The following is a 16882-nucleotide window of genomic DNA, read 5'->3' as shown; positions in this document are numbered from 1 at the left end:
TTGGATGGTGGCTGCCCAGCTGCCCAGGGCCACAAATGGCTCAGATAACCAGGGCTGCCAAGGCTTGTGATGCCCGTGGTGGCAGCAGCAGAGGTGTGATGGGGGCGTCACCTTGCCCTGATCACTGGGTTGCCTCCCTCCCCTGAGGGCTCCCGGACAGTGAGAGGGGGCAGACGGGACTGAGGGACCCCCATACAGTGCATGAATTTTCATGCACCAGGCCTCTAGTCCTATATAATAAAAGCTCAATATGCAAATTGAACAATCAGTGGAACGTCCAGTCACTATGACTTGCACTGACCACCACGGGGCAGACGCTCAATGCAGGACCTGCCCCAGCTCACAAACCACAAGCCAGCCAAGGTGTGTGCCAGTGGCAGACCCTGATCACCCCACTGGTAACCCCATAGAGGGAGGTGACTGGTGGTGGCAGCAGGGGTGGGTCTGGTGAGCAGGTGGCAACAGGCTGGCCAAAGCAGGTGCCAGCGGGGTGCCTAATCACTCCGCCAGTCACCCCATAGATAGACCCTGATCACTGGCCAGGCCTAGGGACCCTACACATGCATGAATTTCATGCATTGGGCCTCTAATATAGACACAATTACAAAAACAAACAAACAAATGAGGAATTGGAGACTCAGACTTCTTCTGAGAATGGTCCCTGTGTTCATCTTCTCTTTGGTATCAAGCCCTCTGCTATAAAATACTCTGCCTCATGAATATGTAAAAGGGAGGAGGCAGACTAGGTTAAATATCGATGTCTGTGCCCTGAGGACATCACCCATAGCCACACCCTCCCCTACAGCAGTGCTCACAGCACAGCCCTCAACATGGACTGGAGCTGGACAACCCTCCTCCTGGTAGCCGTGGCCACAGGTAAGGGGATCTCCAGTGCCTGGGCTGAGGAGGGTACTAGGGAATGTCAAGGGGGATTCCCATCCACTCCTGTCTCCTCTCCACAGGTGTCCACTCCCAGGTGAAGCTGGTGCAGTCTGGGGCTGAGGTGAGGAAGCCTGGGGCCTCCATTAAGGTCTCCTGCAAGGCTTCTGGATACACTTTCACCAGCTACTGGATGCACTGGGTGCGACAGGCCCCAGGACAGGGGCTTGAGTGGATGGGGTGGTTTTACCCTAACAATGGAAACACAAATTATGCACAGAAGTTCCAAGGCAGAATCTCCATGACCAGAGACTTATCCATAAGCACAGCCTACATGGAGCTGAACAGCCTGAGAACTGAGGACACAGCCTTGTATTACTGTGCAAGAGACACTCAGTGAGGGGAAGTCAGTGTGAGGCCAGACACAAACCTCCCTGCAGGAGAGGCTGTGACCATCAGGGGGTGCTCAGGGTCCAAGAACACAAAGACCATTCCTGCAGCAGGTACAGTTGAAGGTTTGGGCTGGTTTCCTGTGTGGTTTCCTCTTCATGTCACAGTGTCCCTAGGGAAACCTCCTTGGATTCCTGATTTCTCCTCTTAGCTCTGAAGTCTCTGAGTTAGAGAAGTCTGCTGTAAAGAGAAACAACTTACTCATGTGGACAAACTGCAGAGTTTCTTTCTAACAGGCTTTTGCCCAAATAATAAGCATGTAATCTCCTAACGCTCCTCACCTAAATCCAAACAGAGGCTCTGCTGATTCAACAGTGCAGCTCAGCCCCACACAGCTCAGGACCCCAGCCAGCCAGCAGGACATGCTTGGATTGGAAAGCAGGCACCAGAGTCATGTGACCCCAAAGCTAGAGAAGAAAGGTGTAGGTGGTGAAGGTCATTTACTTAGAATGCTCACAGCACCAGGAATAGAGGACCAGGCAGAGGCAGAGGGACCACAGCAACTTGGTGCAGATGTCCTGGCTGATAACAAGCACAAAACTGTGGACATGGAATGTTTACTGTGTGCATAGTTGAAATCCCTGGGAATCACAGGGAAGCACTTCAGGAAGTCAGGGTTGCTTTGATGGAGCCAGAAAAGGAGACTGACTCTGGTATTTTATTTGTTTAGGAGTGGGGGAGGGGAGGGATTCTGCTTCAAGGGGCTTGTGTGGTTTCAATCTCACAATGACATCTAATGACAGAACCATGATTTCTTATCAGATTTCTTGTGTGTGGCAGATGGAGAAGAGGCAAGAATAAGCCATCAGTTCTCAGCAGTGCAACAAAAAATAAAACAGAGTATGGCAACCTATTTTACCTAACAACAATACAATATAAGCATAAAAATAGATAAAGTGTTATTATGTGTGTTCAAAAACCAGATCAACAGAAAATGAGAGGAACAATTATAAGTAAGCAAATGATGATTGTGACATTGGTGATGGTGATGTAGGTGGCGATGGTGATGAAAGAATTGTGCATAGGTCATGGCCCAATGAATCTGGAATCTGTACTTTAGAAGGCTTTGTGCCAACGTAGAGTTGAATCTTTGGGTTTCCCGTTTTTCAATGGCATTGAAAGAGGAGAAGCCTGATATATTTTCTGCTAAAAAGTCACTGTGTGTAGACAGCCACCATGTCTACAAGAAATAAGAAAAATATTATAAGTAAGCAAATGGTGATGATGATGATGATGATGATGAATAAGACAATGACAATGACTGGGAAAGGGTCTTGATCCAATGAAATGGTGTCTCCTCATACAGACACATCATCGCCATGGCTTCTGCAGGAGGGGTGTCCACTCTTCCCTGTCAGTGTTATAAGATTTCATAAATGGGGCCCCAATGAATTATGCAGCTTTGGTGATTCAGGGTGAGATGAGATCAGTAATGACCCCAAAGATGTCCAAGTGAGTATCCCATGGATCTGTGAAGCTGTTACTTCTTAGAACAGAGACAACTTGAGAATGTGCATGTAGAAAATAAGAATCACCTTCCCACCAGGTTGCAGTAAAACATTCTTTATTTCTCTTGATCCCTACCTGCATGATCTTTAAGGTTCCTATTTCTAAAAATCTCCTGTTGCTAAATAGTCAGATATTCCCTATGATGATACACACTGTCTCTATCATGCCCTGCACTTCTATCTGGGCCTTCACTGGAGGAGGTTTTAAACCCATATGTCCAGGACTCTCTGTCCATGAACACCAGGCATATTTCTGTCATGTGACTCAAAACAAGTCTAGCTTCCTCCCCTCACCCAGTTCCACAGTCACATCCAGATTTATGGGTAGTTTCCCAGCAGCGCTCCCCTCTGGTACCAGAAGCTTCTCCAGTCCCTATGGCTCCTGTAGGCAACCAGCATGGGCAGTGGAGGCTCAACATTTTCTGGGGAATTCTTTGTAAATTCACCCAAAATAAAATCTGTTGCAGAAAATATTGTTAAATTATATTTAGTTAAAACTAAAACCTTTTGTCCCGCCAAGATTCAATTGAGCAAATGAAAACACAAACATTAATATAATGAATATATTTCTAAGTCATATGTCTGATCTGAGGACATATAATTTACATATTAAGGATGTTATATGTTTGTGGGAGAGCCCAGCACCCTGTGACCACAGTGATCTCCCAGGGAAGGACAGAGGGAGGCTGGAGTGAGGGATTCCTCTCAGGGTTGAGGGTTTCTTTCCAGTGAGAAATTCTCTGGTAGGAATTCTCTTCACTCACATCCCTGTGGACTCCAACATCACTGATAACACTAGACTGAGAAAACAGGTCCAACCCCTTCCATTGTCATTTCAACATATGAATGCTTCTCAGTTGTGCACATACATGATCACTGCTTTTATTTATTGTCCTTTCTCCACTTAAAGACAAACCCTAGCCGATTTTATTGAGTGGATAGATCATTGGCCTGCAGACTGAGGGTCCCAGGTTCGATTCCAGCCAAGGGCACATGCCCGGGTTGTGTGTTTGATCCCTAGTAGGGGGCATGTAGGAGGCAACCGATCAATGATTCTCTCTCATCATTGATGTTATTATCTCTCCCTCTCCCTTCCTCTCTAAAATCAATAAAGAAATGTATTTTTAAAAAAATAAAAATAAAGACTCGACTGTTTCTGATGTAACTAGTTCAGTGTTGCTGCAATAGAACATGAGCTTGCATATAAAATAATTTGCATTAAACATTGCACAGGAAGCTGTAGACACAATCACAAAATTTCCAACATCAAGAATTACAAATGTGTCCTGATTAGTTTGGCTCAGTGGATAGAGCATTGGCCTGTGAACTGAAGGGTCCGAGGTTCAATTCCAGCCAAAGGCATAAACATGGGTTGTGGGCTCAGTCCCCAGTAGGGGTAATGCAGGAAGCAGCTGATCAATTTTTTTTTAATCTATGATTCTAATTCTCTATCCCTCTCCCTTCGACTCTATAAATATCAATAAAAATACTAAAAAAAATTACAAATATCTCACCTGCTTGTACTTGGGAAGTAGTTTCTCAGATCAAAGTAACATCATAAATTAAGATATGAGTCATTCGAAAATGGCTATTCTTATTATTTTTCAAAATGGTAGGTATTATTTTTATAAAATTAGATTAAAAATTTAGAAAATTTTTGAGATTTAGAAATGTTCAAAACAAATGCTAATCCTTTTTACATCTGTTTGAAATATGCATGAAAAGTTAGAAGTGTAACCTACTCATCAAGTCCACCATATCTTCTTATGCTCGGGATGTTTTGGAATTTCTTTGACCTAATTCCAATGTGCTTCATATGGTCCCCTGTCCCTGACTTACATGCTTAGTGAGGTCAAGGGAATAGATGCCTGAAGAGGGGCTCCAGAAAGACCAGGGCAGCCCAACCTCAGGCCCTACACTTATAGGAAAGGCTGCCCCACATGCAATTTTTTGTTCAAATTTTAGGATAAATCCTCTCCTGGCTGAGCAGGTTCACAGCTCTCTCCTCACTCAGAGCTGCGGTCTCTGGGAAGGCAGAGCTGTGGTCTAGAAGAAGAGGAGACTGCTGGATCTTCTCCTGTGCCTGGTGACAGCCCCCCAAGGTGAGGGTCTCAGGGGTCAAACAGGGGTCATGAAATGGCTGTGACTGCAGATGACTGACAGGGACTAATGTTCCTTGTCTCCAGGTGTCCTGTCCCAGGTGCAGCTGCAGGTGGCAGGCCCAGGACTGGTGACACCCTTGCAGACCCTCTCCTTCACCTGCAATGCCTCTGGTTACTCCATCACCAGTGGTTACTGCTGTAACTGGATCTGCGAGCCCCTGAGGAATGGGCTGGAGTGGATGGGGTGCATACGCTATCATGGAAATACTTATTACAGCCCCTCCCTCAAGAGCCGAACCTCCATCTCCAGAGACTCGTCATAGAACCAGTTTTCCTTGCAGCTGAGTTCTGTGACCACAGAGGACACATCCCTGTATTACTATGCAACAGACACACAGTGAGGGGAAGTCAGTGTGAGCCCAGACAGAAACCTCTCTGAGGGAGGCAGCAGGGCTGGGCTGCAGGGGGCGCTCAGGACACCAGGGGCCCTAAGGACCCAGAACACAGAGTGCAACCACAGGAGCAGGTGCAGTGCAAGGGGGGAGGTAAAGACCTCCCATTGGGCACAGGGATTTCCTCTCAATCTCTCAGCTGCAATGAAGGATGATAATTGCTCTTTCTTTCTCTCTCTGTGACTCTAATTTCTCATATTCTCACTGCAGACACCAGAGGAGGAAGTAACATTGCAGTTTTCAGATGACATATCAGCAGTGAATAGGGACTCTCCTTACCTAGTCCCTGTATGCTCCATTACTATTTTCTTTAAAAAGTGAATCGAGTTTTTTTTTTAAAAATAAATATGTACTTCACGTGTGTCTCAGTGGTCTCACTAGGAGTGTTTGTTCCAGAAGAATTAATCTTTTTTGTTTGTTTGTTTTTAAAGAGAGACTGGAAGAGAGGGAATGACAGAGAGAAACATAGATGTGAAAGACACACATTGACTGGTTGCCTTCTGTACATGCCCTGACCAGGGCTAGAGCCAGGGTGGAGCCTGCAACCGAGGTACGTGCCCTTGACCAGAATGGAAACTGGCTGACACTCTATGCACCTAGCCAAACCAGCTAAGGCAGAAGAATGAATCTTTATGTTCATACAAAAATACATGCCTGTTTCCCTGGCCAGGTGGCTCCATTGGGTGGAGTTTTGTCCTGTTAATGGAAGGGTTGTGGGTTCAATCTGCCATCAGGGCTCATATCTAGGTATGTATATTCTCCCATCCTGTGCCCTGTCTCTAATCCCCTCATCAGGGTCTGTATGTTATCAGCTGTGTGTTTAGGTCCCGTGGGCCCTGATGTCAGGTCAAGCTGGTTCATGCATGAGTCCGGTGGGATGCTGACCCCACGGCCCCTCTTACAGTCACACATCTGGGGTCACCATCATCTTGGCGGTCCCGCCAGCTGGAGCACCATGATGAACAGGCACCTGGGTGCTGGAGCAGGTGACAGTCCCAGAATAGGCTGGCCTGCTAGTCACTCCCAATGCCACCACTGTCCCCAGTGACCACAGCCCACATATTCAATCAATATCTGCGAGGCCAACATTACAGAATAGACCTAAATGAGGATGGATAGATGAGTCCATGATGGAAACACATTTATGAAAACCAAGACAAATAGCCAGTGTCACAGGAAGATGAGGACTGTGTTTCAAAGAGAAAAACTCTTGGTTCTCCCATTTGAAAGGATGATTCTGTGTCTTGGCAAATCCACTGAGACTAGAATTGTCAGTCCTAGTCTGGTCCCATTACAGACCTTCTGTAAACAAGCATATCTCAATTCAATGGGAGACAGTCCCACTATGGCTTAGTGTCTCGTTCTGCACAGCTTCCTCGAGCTTTTGTCCCCACTGATAACTTTCAACTTCTGCAATTAAGTTCTCATGTTCTCTTTCTGAGGAATCTCCACTTTCTATCTTTATCATGTCCTTCTCCTGGTTCCTTTATATTTGACTATATTCAATGCTGACTTTCCTAGGAGCTTAATCAAATTAAACATGTTGGCAATATTCTTAAGTAATCCTATATAATAAAGAGTTAATCTGAAAATTTACCACCAAGTCTTCCTACAAGATAACCGCCCTCATGTGGTTAAAGATGGCCACCCCCATGTGGTCACAAGATGGCTGCCACAGACAGCCAGAAGGGAAGGGCAGTTGTGGGCAACTGGGCCTTAGGGGAGGACAGTTAGGGGTGAGCAGGCCAGCAGGGGAGAGAAGTTGGGCGCGATCAAGCAGTCAGGGGAGCAGTTAGGCTTCAATCAGGCTGGAAGGGGAGTTGTTATGGGGTGATGAGGCTGGCAGGCAGAAGCAGTTAGGGGCAATCAGGCTGGCAGGCCAGCAAGTGGTTGGGAGCCAGCATCTCAGATTGGAGAGGGTGCAGGTTGGACTGAAGGACACCTCCCCCAGTGCATGATTTCATGCACCGGGCCTCTAGTCCTATATAATAATAGACAAATATGCAAATTGACAATACCTCTGACACGCCCACAATCCACACCCATCATCCAATCAGAGCAAGTATGCAAATTAACCCAAACCAAGATGGCTACAGCCACAGAGAGCAAGGTTTCCTAGGTAACAGAAGAAGCCAAGCTTTCTGCCAGCCATTGCAGGCCTCAGCCTCCACTCAATCTACAAAGTTTCAATTATAGAAGGTAAACAAATTCAAACAAATGGCGGCAGAATGGAGCTTGAGAGAACAGGCCAGGGTTGCCACCGGCAACAGGGGAAGCAAAGCTTTCCACACACCCAGGCCAGGCCCACCCGCTTAAGGCAACAAAGTTTCAATTATAACCCCAACACAAATGGCTTTGGGCCTCAGAGGGAGCCCCAGTCTTGGCTCTGCTCCAGGCTACAAAGTTTCAATTGTAGAAGGAAAATAAATTACAGATACCAGGGCCTCCGCTTGCGTTGCCAGGGGGCGTGGCCGGCCTGCAAACCACCACAGGCCCCTCAATCAGGCCGCCCCACGCCCCAAGGGTACCCGACCCTGATCACGGACACCCTTCAGGGCAAACCATCTGGCCCCCACCCCTGTACCAGGCCTCTATCCTATCTAATAAAGGAGTAATCTGCAGATTGATCATCACTGCAACACACAATATTGCTGCCCCCATGTGGTTAAAGATCCTGTCCCCATGTGGACACAGGATGGCCACCACAAGATGGCCAGCAGGAGAGGGCAGTTAGGAGGCACCTTGCCTACAAGGGAGGGCAGTTGAGAGGGACCAAGCCTGCAAGGGAGGGCAGTTGCAGGTGATCAACCCTGCAGGAGAGGGCAGTTAGGGGTGACCAGGCCAGCAGAGGAGGGAAGTTGGGGGCAAACAGGCTGGCAGAAGAGTAGTGAGGGGGTGATCAGGCTGGCAGGCAGAAGCAGTTAGGGGCAATCAGGTAGGCAGGCAGGCAAGCAGTTGGGAGCCAGCAGTCCTGGATTGTGAGAGGGATGTCCGACTGCCCGTCCCACAAACGGGACATACCTTGAGGGGTCTCAGATTGGAGAGGGTGCAGGTTGGACTGAATGACACCTCCCCCAGTGCACGATTTCATGCACCGGGACTCTAGTTCTATTATAAACTCCAATTTAATGCATTAGTATTTAGAGTGAGTCCCAGCCCCAGCAAGGGAGGGCTTATCTGTGGGGACAGAGGTCAGGAAAGTCAGAGTTCAGTAGTCTGACTTGCTCTTCCAATACTGCTCCAGTGTTCCCAGTGCCTTCTCCACTCATATCAGGACTTCCCCAGCTTGGGCCATGGAGGCTGCCTCAGCCCCTCCCTCTGAGGAGCTGAGCTTGTAGGGAACTGACACCACACACACCTGCCACCATGGCCCCATCCAATGGGCTCCCCTCCAGCCATTGAAAGGGAATTAGCTGATTCAGGTGCAGGCTCCCAGGGAGAGGAGAAATCTCTCCTGACCAGAACTCACCCTGCACCATGGGTGTGCTATGGCTATTGGATGGGTTGTCATGAATATTTTCAAGATGCTGATGTTTGATCCTGAAAAGAGATCCCACATGAGGTCTTCCAGGGACAGTGTCCTGGTGGTTTGGAGGGGCAGGAAGTACACCAAAGGGACAAGGTCATGTGACAGTCCCCCAAGGTGAGGGTCTCAGGAGTCAGACAGGGGTCACGGAATGGCTGTGTCTGACGGTGACAGACAGGGACTGATGCTCCTTGTCCCCAGGTGTCCTGAACCAGATGTAGCTGCAGGAGTCCGGTCCAGGACTGGTGAAGCCCTCACAAACCCGCTCCTTCACCTGCATTGTTTCTGGTTCCTCCATCATCAGTTGTTGCTGGAGCCGGATCTGCCAGGCCCCAGTAAGTTGCTGGAGTGGATGGGGTGCACATGTTATGATGGGAACACTTACTACAGGCCCTCCCTCAAGAACCAAACCTCCATCTCCAGAGACACTTCCAGGAACCAGTTCTCCCTGCAGCTGAGCTCCAGAACCACCTAGGACACTGCCATGTATAACTGTGCAAGACACAGTGAGGGGAAGTCAGTGTGAGCCCAGACACAAAACTACCTGAGGGAGACAGCAGAGCTGGGCTACAGGACGTGCTGGGGACACCAGAGGGCGCTAAGAACCCACAGCAAAGAGAGCAGCCCCAGGAGCAGGTGCAGAGGGAGGCTCAGCCTAGACTCTGTTGGAAGCTGGGTTTCCTCTTCATGTGACATTGGCTCCTGGACCTTCTCCAGAGTCATGACCGGGGCACAGACAGCTCAGCAGCAAAGAGCTGTAAGTCCTGATGGAGAAGAGAGGCCATCGGGTGGCCATTGCCCAGCCCCCTTCATGCAGAGATGATGGCTGTGGGCTCTGTGCAAGGACAGCAGGGCTCCCGCCAACAGCAGCTTCAGAGGCTGAGTGTGAGGATGCCCACACACCAGGGGATGAGATGATGTGCAGCTCTGACAGAACCTCCATCTCGGGAGGCAGGGACTCCTCTCCAGCAGGTGCAATGGCCTCAGGGAGCCGGGAAAGGGACTGGCTCAGGGTGAGCTGTGTCAGGGAGTGAGGACAAGGGGTGTTCCTGTGCTGGGCAGGGTCTGGAGTGGATGAACTCCCTCCAGTGAAGAGGAGAGACCACCAGGCTGGCTCACCCACGTGTCCAGATGTGGGCATAAGTGGAGGAGGGAGGGTGAGACTTCAAAGCTGCCAGATGTCAGCACTAAACCTGGGGTCAGACTCCTGTGTCCACCTAACAATTGCAATAATAAGGGAAAGGGAGGGAGTCATGTATTTGGATTGGACAGCAACCAGTGATGATGGGCAAGTCAATAGGCATAAAGCAGGAGTGAGAGTGGGGTCTGGTTCTCACACTGAGTGAAGATTCCACTGCCTGATCCTCCCCTTTTACAGAAGGTCAGGGGTCAACTTCTGCTTTCAGAATTGCAGCTTCTAAAGGGTTCTGAGCATCCTGAGTTTGACGTCCTGCACTGGAGCAGTTCTGAAAGGTGGGGACTCTGAATTGCTCCGTGAGCTGCAAGGTGTGAACTCAGGGAATAATTGCAGTTTCACCTTGGCCTTTATTTTATTTTTTAATAAATCTTTATTGTTCAGATTATTATAGGGGTTCCTCTTTTTCCCCCTGATAGCTCCCCTCCACCTGATTCCCCACCCCACCCCATACCCTTACCCCCCGCCACTGTCTTCATCCATAGGTGTAAGATTTTTGTCCAATCTCTTCCTGCACCCCTCAGACTCCTTTCCCCCTGAGAATAGTCAGTCCAATCCCTTTCTATGTCCCTGATTCTGTTATATTTATCAGTCCATTCTGTTAATCAGATTTTTTTATTCACTTGATTTTTAGTTTCACTTGTTGGTAGGTATGCATTTGTTGTCATTTTGTTGTTGATAATTTTTATCTTTACCTTTTTTTTTCTTCTTCTTCCTCTTCTTAAAGAATACCCTTCAGCATTTCATGTAATTCTGGTTTGGTGGTGTTGAACTCCTTTAGCTTTTTCTTGTCTGTGAAGCTCTTTGTCTGACCTTCAATTCTGAATGATAGCTTTGCTGGGTAGAGTAATCTCAGTTCTAGGTTCTTGCTGTTCATCACTTTGAATATTTTTTGTCACTCCTTCTGGCCTGCATAGTTTCTGTTGAGAAATAAGCTGACAGTCATATGGGTACTCCCTTGTAGGTAACTAACTGCTTTCTCTCGCTGCTTTCAAGATTCTCTCTATGTCTTTTGATCTTGGCAATTTAATTATGATGCGTCTTGGTGTGGTCCTCTTTGGATTCCTCTTGTTTGGGGTTTTCTGTGCTTCCTGGACTTGTAAGTCTATTTCTTTCACCAGCTAGGGAAAGTTTTCTCTCATTATTATTCTAATAGGTTTTCAATATTTTGCTCTCTCTCTTCTTCTGGCACTTTGTTGTCCCAGAGGGTCCTTACACTATCTTCATATTTTTGGATTCTTTTTTCTTATGGTTTTTCTGGTTGGGTGTTTTTTGTTTCCTCATATTTCAGATCTTTGGTTTGATTCTTAGTGACCTTTGATCTACAGTTAAATTTCTGTATATTCTTTATTTCAGACAGTGTATACTTAATTTCTGACTCATCCTTTTCCATTTTTTTGGCATTCTCATTAAGGTCCTTGAAGGTCTCACTAAGCTCCTCATAAGTCTCATCAAGTGACATGTTTCTTTGTCTCCACATTTAGGCTGCTTCCCTGTGTTGATGGATTGGCTTTGTGTGGTAGGTGACCTATAGGGGTCAGTGGCTCAGCCTCCCAAATCACCTGAGGTGGATGTTCTTGGTGCACTCCTTTGTGGGCTGAGAGCAAAGTCTTGGTGTAGTTAAGCCTTGATTGCTGTTGGTACACTCGGTGGAATTGAACTCCAGGCCAATTGGCTGTGAGGACCTGCTATGTCTATAATCGAAGAACTGCTGCACTGCAGACACGCTTATGGGGCAGGCCTTGCTTCAGTGGGGCTTTGGTACTGACTGAGTCTGCCTCTTGAATGTGTCACTTATGGATGTGAGGAGTTGAAATCTGGTGTCATTTCACACTGACCACTAGGTACACTGGCTTCTGGATCTCCAATGGGTTTCAGGTCAGCTACTGTCTGAGGCCACCCAGCAGGAGCTACAGCGAGAACTACAGTTTTCTCCTCTTTGCTTGGGGTTTGGAGGTTTTGGAGCTGTCTGACCGGAGCTGCAGTTTGTTAGGTTAAGCTGTGATAGGGGAGGCCGTTAATATGCAAAAGTCACTGCAAGGGGGGCTTGGGTGGGTTTGTAAATTGTGCAGGGTTGGGTCTCAGGGATTCACTACGCTAGGGCATGACAAACAGTGATGGCTGCCAGTCAGCCCTCTCTGTGTCTCTGAGTTTCTGCATCTCTGCTTCTTGCGCCCCAGTGCAGTAAACAATGATTCCTCTGCGCAGCTCTGCAAGCAAGCCACCCTCACTTTCTGACCTGATGGCAGACAGTCCAGCTACTCCCTGTAGGAGTTTGGGTCCCCAGCGTCTCCCCAGAAACTGGATTTCAGAGTAATCGGGACCTTGTCTCCCTTCGGGTTGAAAAAAACAACTCCCGCCGCCAGCCCAGTTCGTGTGCCTCCATACCTCAGCTTTTCAGCGCTTGTGCACATCTCAATGCTCCTTTATTTTTCCTTCTAGTTGTAGAACTTCCACTCAGACAGCTTTCCCATGGTTCTGGGTGGTAGACGTTTTGTCTTTTAGTTGTAGTTTTGAAACTGTTGTGCAAGGCAGCAGTTTAGGTGTTTACCTTTGCCGCCATCTTGGTTTCTCCTTGGCCTTCCATAAAAAAACACAAGGTCAGGTCTCTCCAGGGGGGTTCACAAGTCCTTTCTTCTGATATCTCATTATTAGGCAAATATCAGGTAAGTGATTTAGTACAAGATACAACTGCTCTGCACCTTATCTTCCATCCATCATGAGCTCACAGGCCCCTTACCAGAAAACCAGCTTTCAGATTCCTTTCCTCCCAGGGTCTCAGGTGGATGCTAGGAGGGGAGGTCCCAGAATGACTGTGACCAGGAGCAGGTACTCACCTGAACATTGTGGCCCCGCCCACCAAGTGACCTGACAGCTGACAATGCTGCTGCCTCCTCCCCTCCCAGTGCTGAGGTATGTTCCCTGCTTCCTGAGGGGGGTTTACAGGAGACTCCCAGCAATGCACCTGCATTCAAAGAGTGACCCAACCCCACCTCTGACTCTCCCTGGAGCAAGCCTGACCTGTTCCACCTGCATCTGGGTATACAGGACCTGCAAGAACACGGACACACGGGTGCCTGCTCTTCAAAGTCTGTGTTTGTATGGTGAGTGCATTTGATTGGCTTCCAGAGATGATCACACCCAGGCCTAGAATCCACGTTTGGTCCCTGCCCGTGTGCTATGTACAGGGAAGAGGGGCAAATGTAGATTTCATAGAAGAGCCAATCATCAGTGTGTGTGTGTGTGTGTGTGTGTGTGTGTGTGTGTGTGTGTGTTCTATTAAATAGAAGTTCAGTGGGATTTGGTCACACAATGGGATGTGCAGATGGGACCTTCAATGAGAGGAACCTGAGGACATAAGAGGCCACAGAGCCCACAGCAGCTTTTGGATGAGGGGAGGGTTGGCTGTGTTTGTGCATCTGGCAACTTCAGGGAAGGGCTCCTCCTGGCTTTCTAAAGCCCTAGTTTGGCATCTCCATGAAAACCCATTGGGGCTCAGTAAGGCCATTACACTCTGTCCAGAAATATCAAAATCATGAGGGAGAAATCTTAAGTCAGGGCACAGCCTTCACTACTGGACTAGAGCTGCTGAGAGTCCAATGCCCTGTGAGCCCAGACAGAACTCTCCCCTGCAGAGCCAAGGCTGGGCAGCAGGGGCTGCTCATGGACCAGGAGTAGAGGCTGCTGCCCCAGGAGGAGGTGAGAGGGAGCTGTGCAGGGATTTCCTCTGAGGCCTGGTGCTTTCTCTCTTCATACAAACAATCCAAACTGAAAGTTGGACACGACTGCTGAGGTGACTGTGAACATCCTGCTCTATCAGAACATTTACCAAACTCAATGATACATGAGAACCACACACGGGGGTTATTCCATGGCTTCAGTGTATCTGAATTATAAGGGGCTGGGAAAGGGATGGGCTTATTACCCCACTAGGGGCAGCATTTTGGAGACATGCTGATCCAGGAAGAAGACATTCAGGTATCAAAGCCCAGAGCTGGTCCAGGTGGCCCCATGTCACCCAAAGTTAGGCTCCCAATGAGGAGCTTTTCCTGTGGAAGCTGGTTCCTCAGTAGTAGGAGCTCTGTCTTCACAGAAATCAGGGACCTGGCAGGGGACACACATCCTCCAACAAAGATTAGGACTTGGTGAAACCTAGCTCTTGTTCTTTGCAAAGATAAACAAAATTGATGAACTTTTAGCCAGATTCATCAAGAAATAAAGAGATAGACCCCACATAAATGAAATCAGACATGAATGTGGAGAAGTAGCAACTGACACTACAGAAATGCAAAGGATTATAAGAAAAAAAAAATACCAGGAACTATGAAATGGAGAAGTTCTTAGAAAAACACAATCTTCAAAAACTGAATCAAGATGAGTCAGAAAATCTGAATAGGTCAGAAAGAACTGATGGAATAGAAGGAGTAATCCAAAATCTTCCAGCAAACAAATCCCGGACCTGGACATAGAAAACCCTAAAGACATTAACAAGCATTCAAAGAAGAGCTTACACCTATACTTCTCAAACTGTTAAAAAAATTGCAAGAGGAAGGAATACATCCAAGGTCTTTTTATGAGGCCAGCATTATCCAAATTTCAAAACCAGAGAAAGACACTAGAAAGAAAGAGAATTACAGGCCAATATTCCTGATGAACATACATGATAAGATCCCCAACAAAATATTAGCAAATCATCTCCAGCAAAATATTAAAGTGATCATACACCATGAGCAAATGGAATTTATTCCTGGGATGAAAGGCTCGTATAATATTCACGCATCAATAAGTGTGATATATCATGTAAACAAACTGAAAGACAAAAATAACACAATGTATTAATAGATACAGAAAAGCATTCGACAAAATCCAACACCCATTTTTCCAAATTTCTCTCAGCAAAGTGGGAAATGAGGGAGCATATCTCAACATGATAAAGGCTATATATGACAAACCTACAGTGAACATCATACTCAATGAACAAAAACTAAAACCATTTCCCCTAAGAACAGGAGCAAGACAGGGTTGTCTGCATTCACCACACTTATTCCATATGAAACAGGATGTCCAAGCCACAGCGATCAGACCAGAAGAAATAAAAGCCATCCAAATTGTAAAGGAGGAAGTAAAATTCTCATTATTTGCAGATGACTTGATATTATACATAGAAAGTCCTAAAGACTCCACCAAAAACTACTATATTTAATAAAAAATTCAACAATGCAGTGGGATACAAAATTAACACCCAAAATTTGATGGTATATCTATACAACAATAATGAATCCTCTGAAAAAGACACTAAAGAAACAATACATTTACCATTGCAACAAAGAAATTAAAATACTTAGGAATAAACTTAACCTAGGAGTTAAAAGACTTGTACTCAGAAAACTACAGGATGTTGAAGAAAGAGACAGAGGAAGAGATAGTAAAGTGGAAGGAAATACCATGTTCTTGGATTGGTACAATTGATATCATTAAAATGTCCATACATAAAGCAATCTACAGATTCAATGCAACCCCTATTAAAATACCAACGGTTTATTTCACAAATCTAGAATCTCAGAGGGAAAGTGGGGGAGGGTGGTTGGGTAGGAAGAGATCAACAAAACAACTTACATGCACATATCATAACCCATGGAAGCAGACAATACTATGGTGAAGGCCTGGGGCGGGTACAAGGGGTCAATGGGGAAGAAATGGGGACATATGTACTATGTTCAAAAATAAAGATATAATTTTTTAAAAGGATTACAACTTGGACACTCAGGCTCCCAATTGGCATAGTCCCTTTGTCATCCATCTTCTCTCAGGTGGGGTTAAGACTATCATGGATATGCAAAACAAATGTGGTGGACTAGGTTAAATATGGATAAGTCTGTGCCCTGAGTGCACCACACCCTCCCCTACAGAAGTGCTCATAGCACAGCCCTCACCATGGACTGGACCTGAAGAACCCTCCTCCAGGTGGACATGGCGACAGGTAAGGGGCTCCTGTCCTGGGTTAAGGAGGGTCCAGGGAGAGTCCAGGGGGATTCCACTCACTCCTGTCTCCTCCCACAGGTGTCCACTCCCAGGTGCAGCTGGTGCAGTCTGGGGCTGAGGTGAGGAAGCCTGGGGCCTCCGTGAAGGTCTCCTGCAAAGCTTCTAGATACACCTTCACCAGCTCCTCTATGCACTGGGTGCAACAGGTCCCAGGACAGGGTCTTGAGTGGGTGGGGTGGGTTTACGCTAACAATGGAAACACAAAATACGCACAGAAGTTCCAAGGCAGAGACTTCATGACCAGAAACACGTCCATGAACACAGCCTACATGGAGCTCAGCAGCCTGAGAGCCTAGGACACGACTGTGTATTACTGTGCAAGACATAGTGAGAGGAAGTCAGTGAGAGTCCAGACACAAACATCCCTGCAGGAAATACGGTGACCACTAGGGGGCGCGCAGGGTCTCTGAAGACCAGGACCATCCCAGCAGCAGATGTAGTTGGAGGTTTGGGTTGGTGTCCTGTGTGGTTTCCTCTTCATGTCACAGTTTCCCTCAGGGAACCTCTGGATTCCTGATTCTTCACTGACCTCTGAAGTCTATGAGTTAGAAAGTCTGTTGTAAATAGAGCCAACTTTTTCATGTGGACAAATTGTAGAGTGTCTTTCAGACAATCTTGTGCCCAAATGACTATTAATAATCAAATCTTTTGACCCAGGTCACCTAAATCTAATCAGAAGCTCTGCTAACTCAATAGTGCGGCTCCACACAGCCCAGGGTCCCAGCCTG

The 16882-nt window shown here is 47.2% G+C and overlaps 2 gene segments (V, D, J or C); both read left to right on the top strand.

Moving 5' to 3' along the window:
- Nucleotides 1–830: 830 nt before the first annotated feature.
- Nucleotides 831–1279, top strand: LOC129148276 (immunoglobulin heavy variable 1-2-like). The segment is given in 2 exon segments: nucleotides 831–876; nucleotides 963–1279. Coding segments are annotated over 2 exon segments (363 nt in total).
- Nucleotides 1280–16082: 14803 nt separating this feature from the next.
- Nucleotides 16083–16450, top strand: LOC129148278 (immunoglobulin heavy variable 1-3-like). The segment is given in 2 exon segments: nucleotides 16083–16092; nucleotides 16173–16450. Coding segments are annotated over 2 exon segments (288 nt in total).
- Nucleotides 16451–16882: the final 432 nt, after the last annotated feature.

This window comes from Eptesicus fuscus, chromosome 24 (assembly GCF_027574615.1).
Source record: "Eptesicus fuscus isolate TK198812 chromosome 24, DD_ASM_mEF_20220401, whole genome shotgun sequence".
Classification (NCBI taxonomy): domain Eukaryota; kingdom Metazoa; phylum Chordata; class Mammalia; order Chiroptera; family Vespertilionidae; genus Eptesicus; species Eptesicus fuscus.
This window is presented reverse-complemented; position numbering and strand designations above follow the sequence as displayed.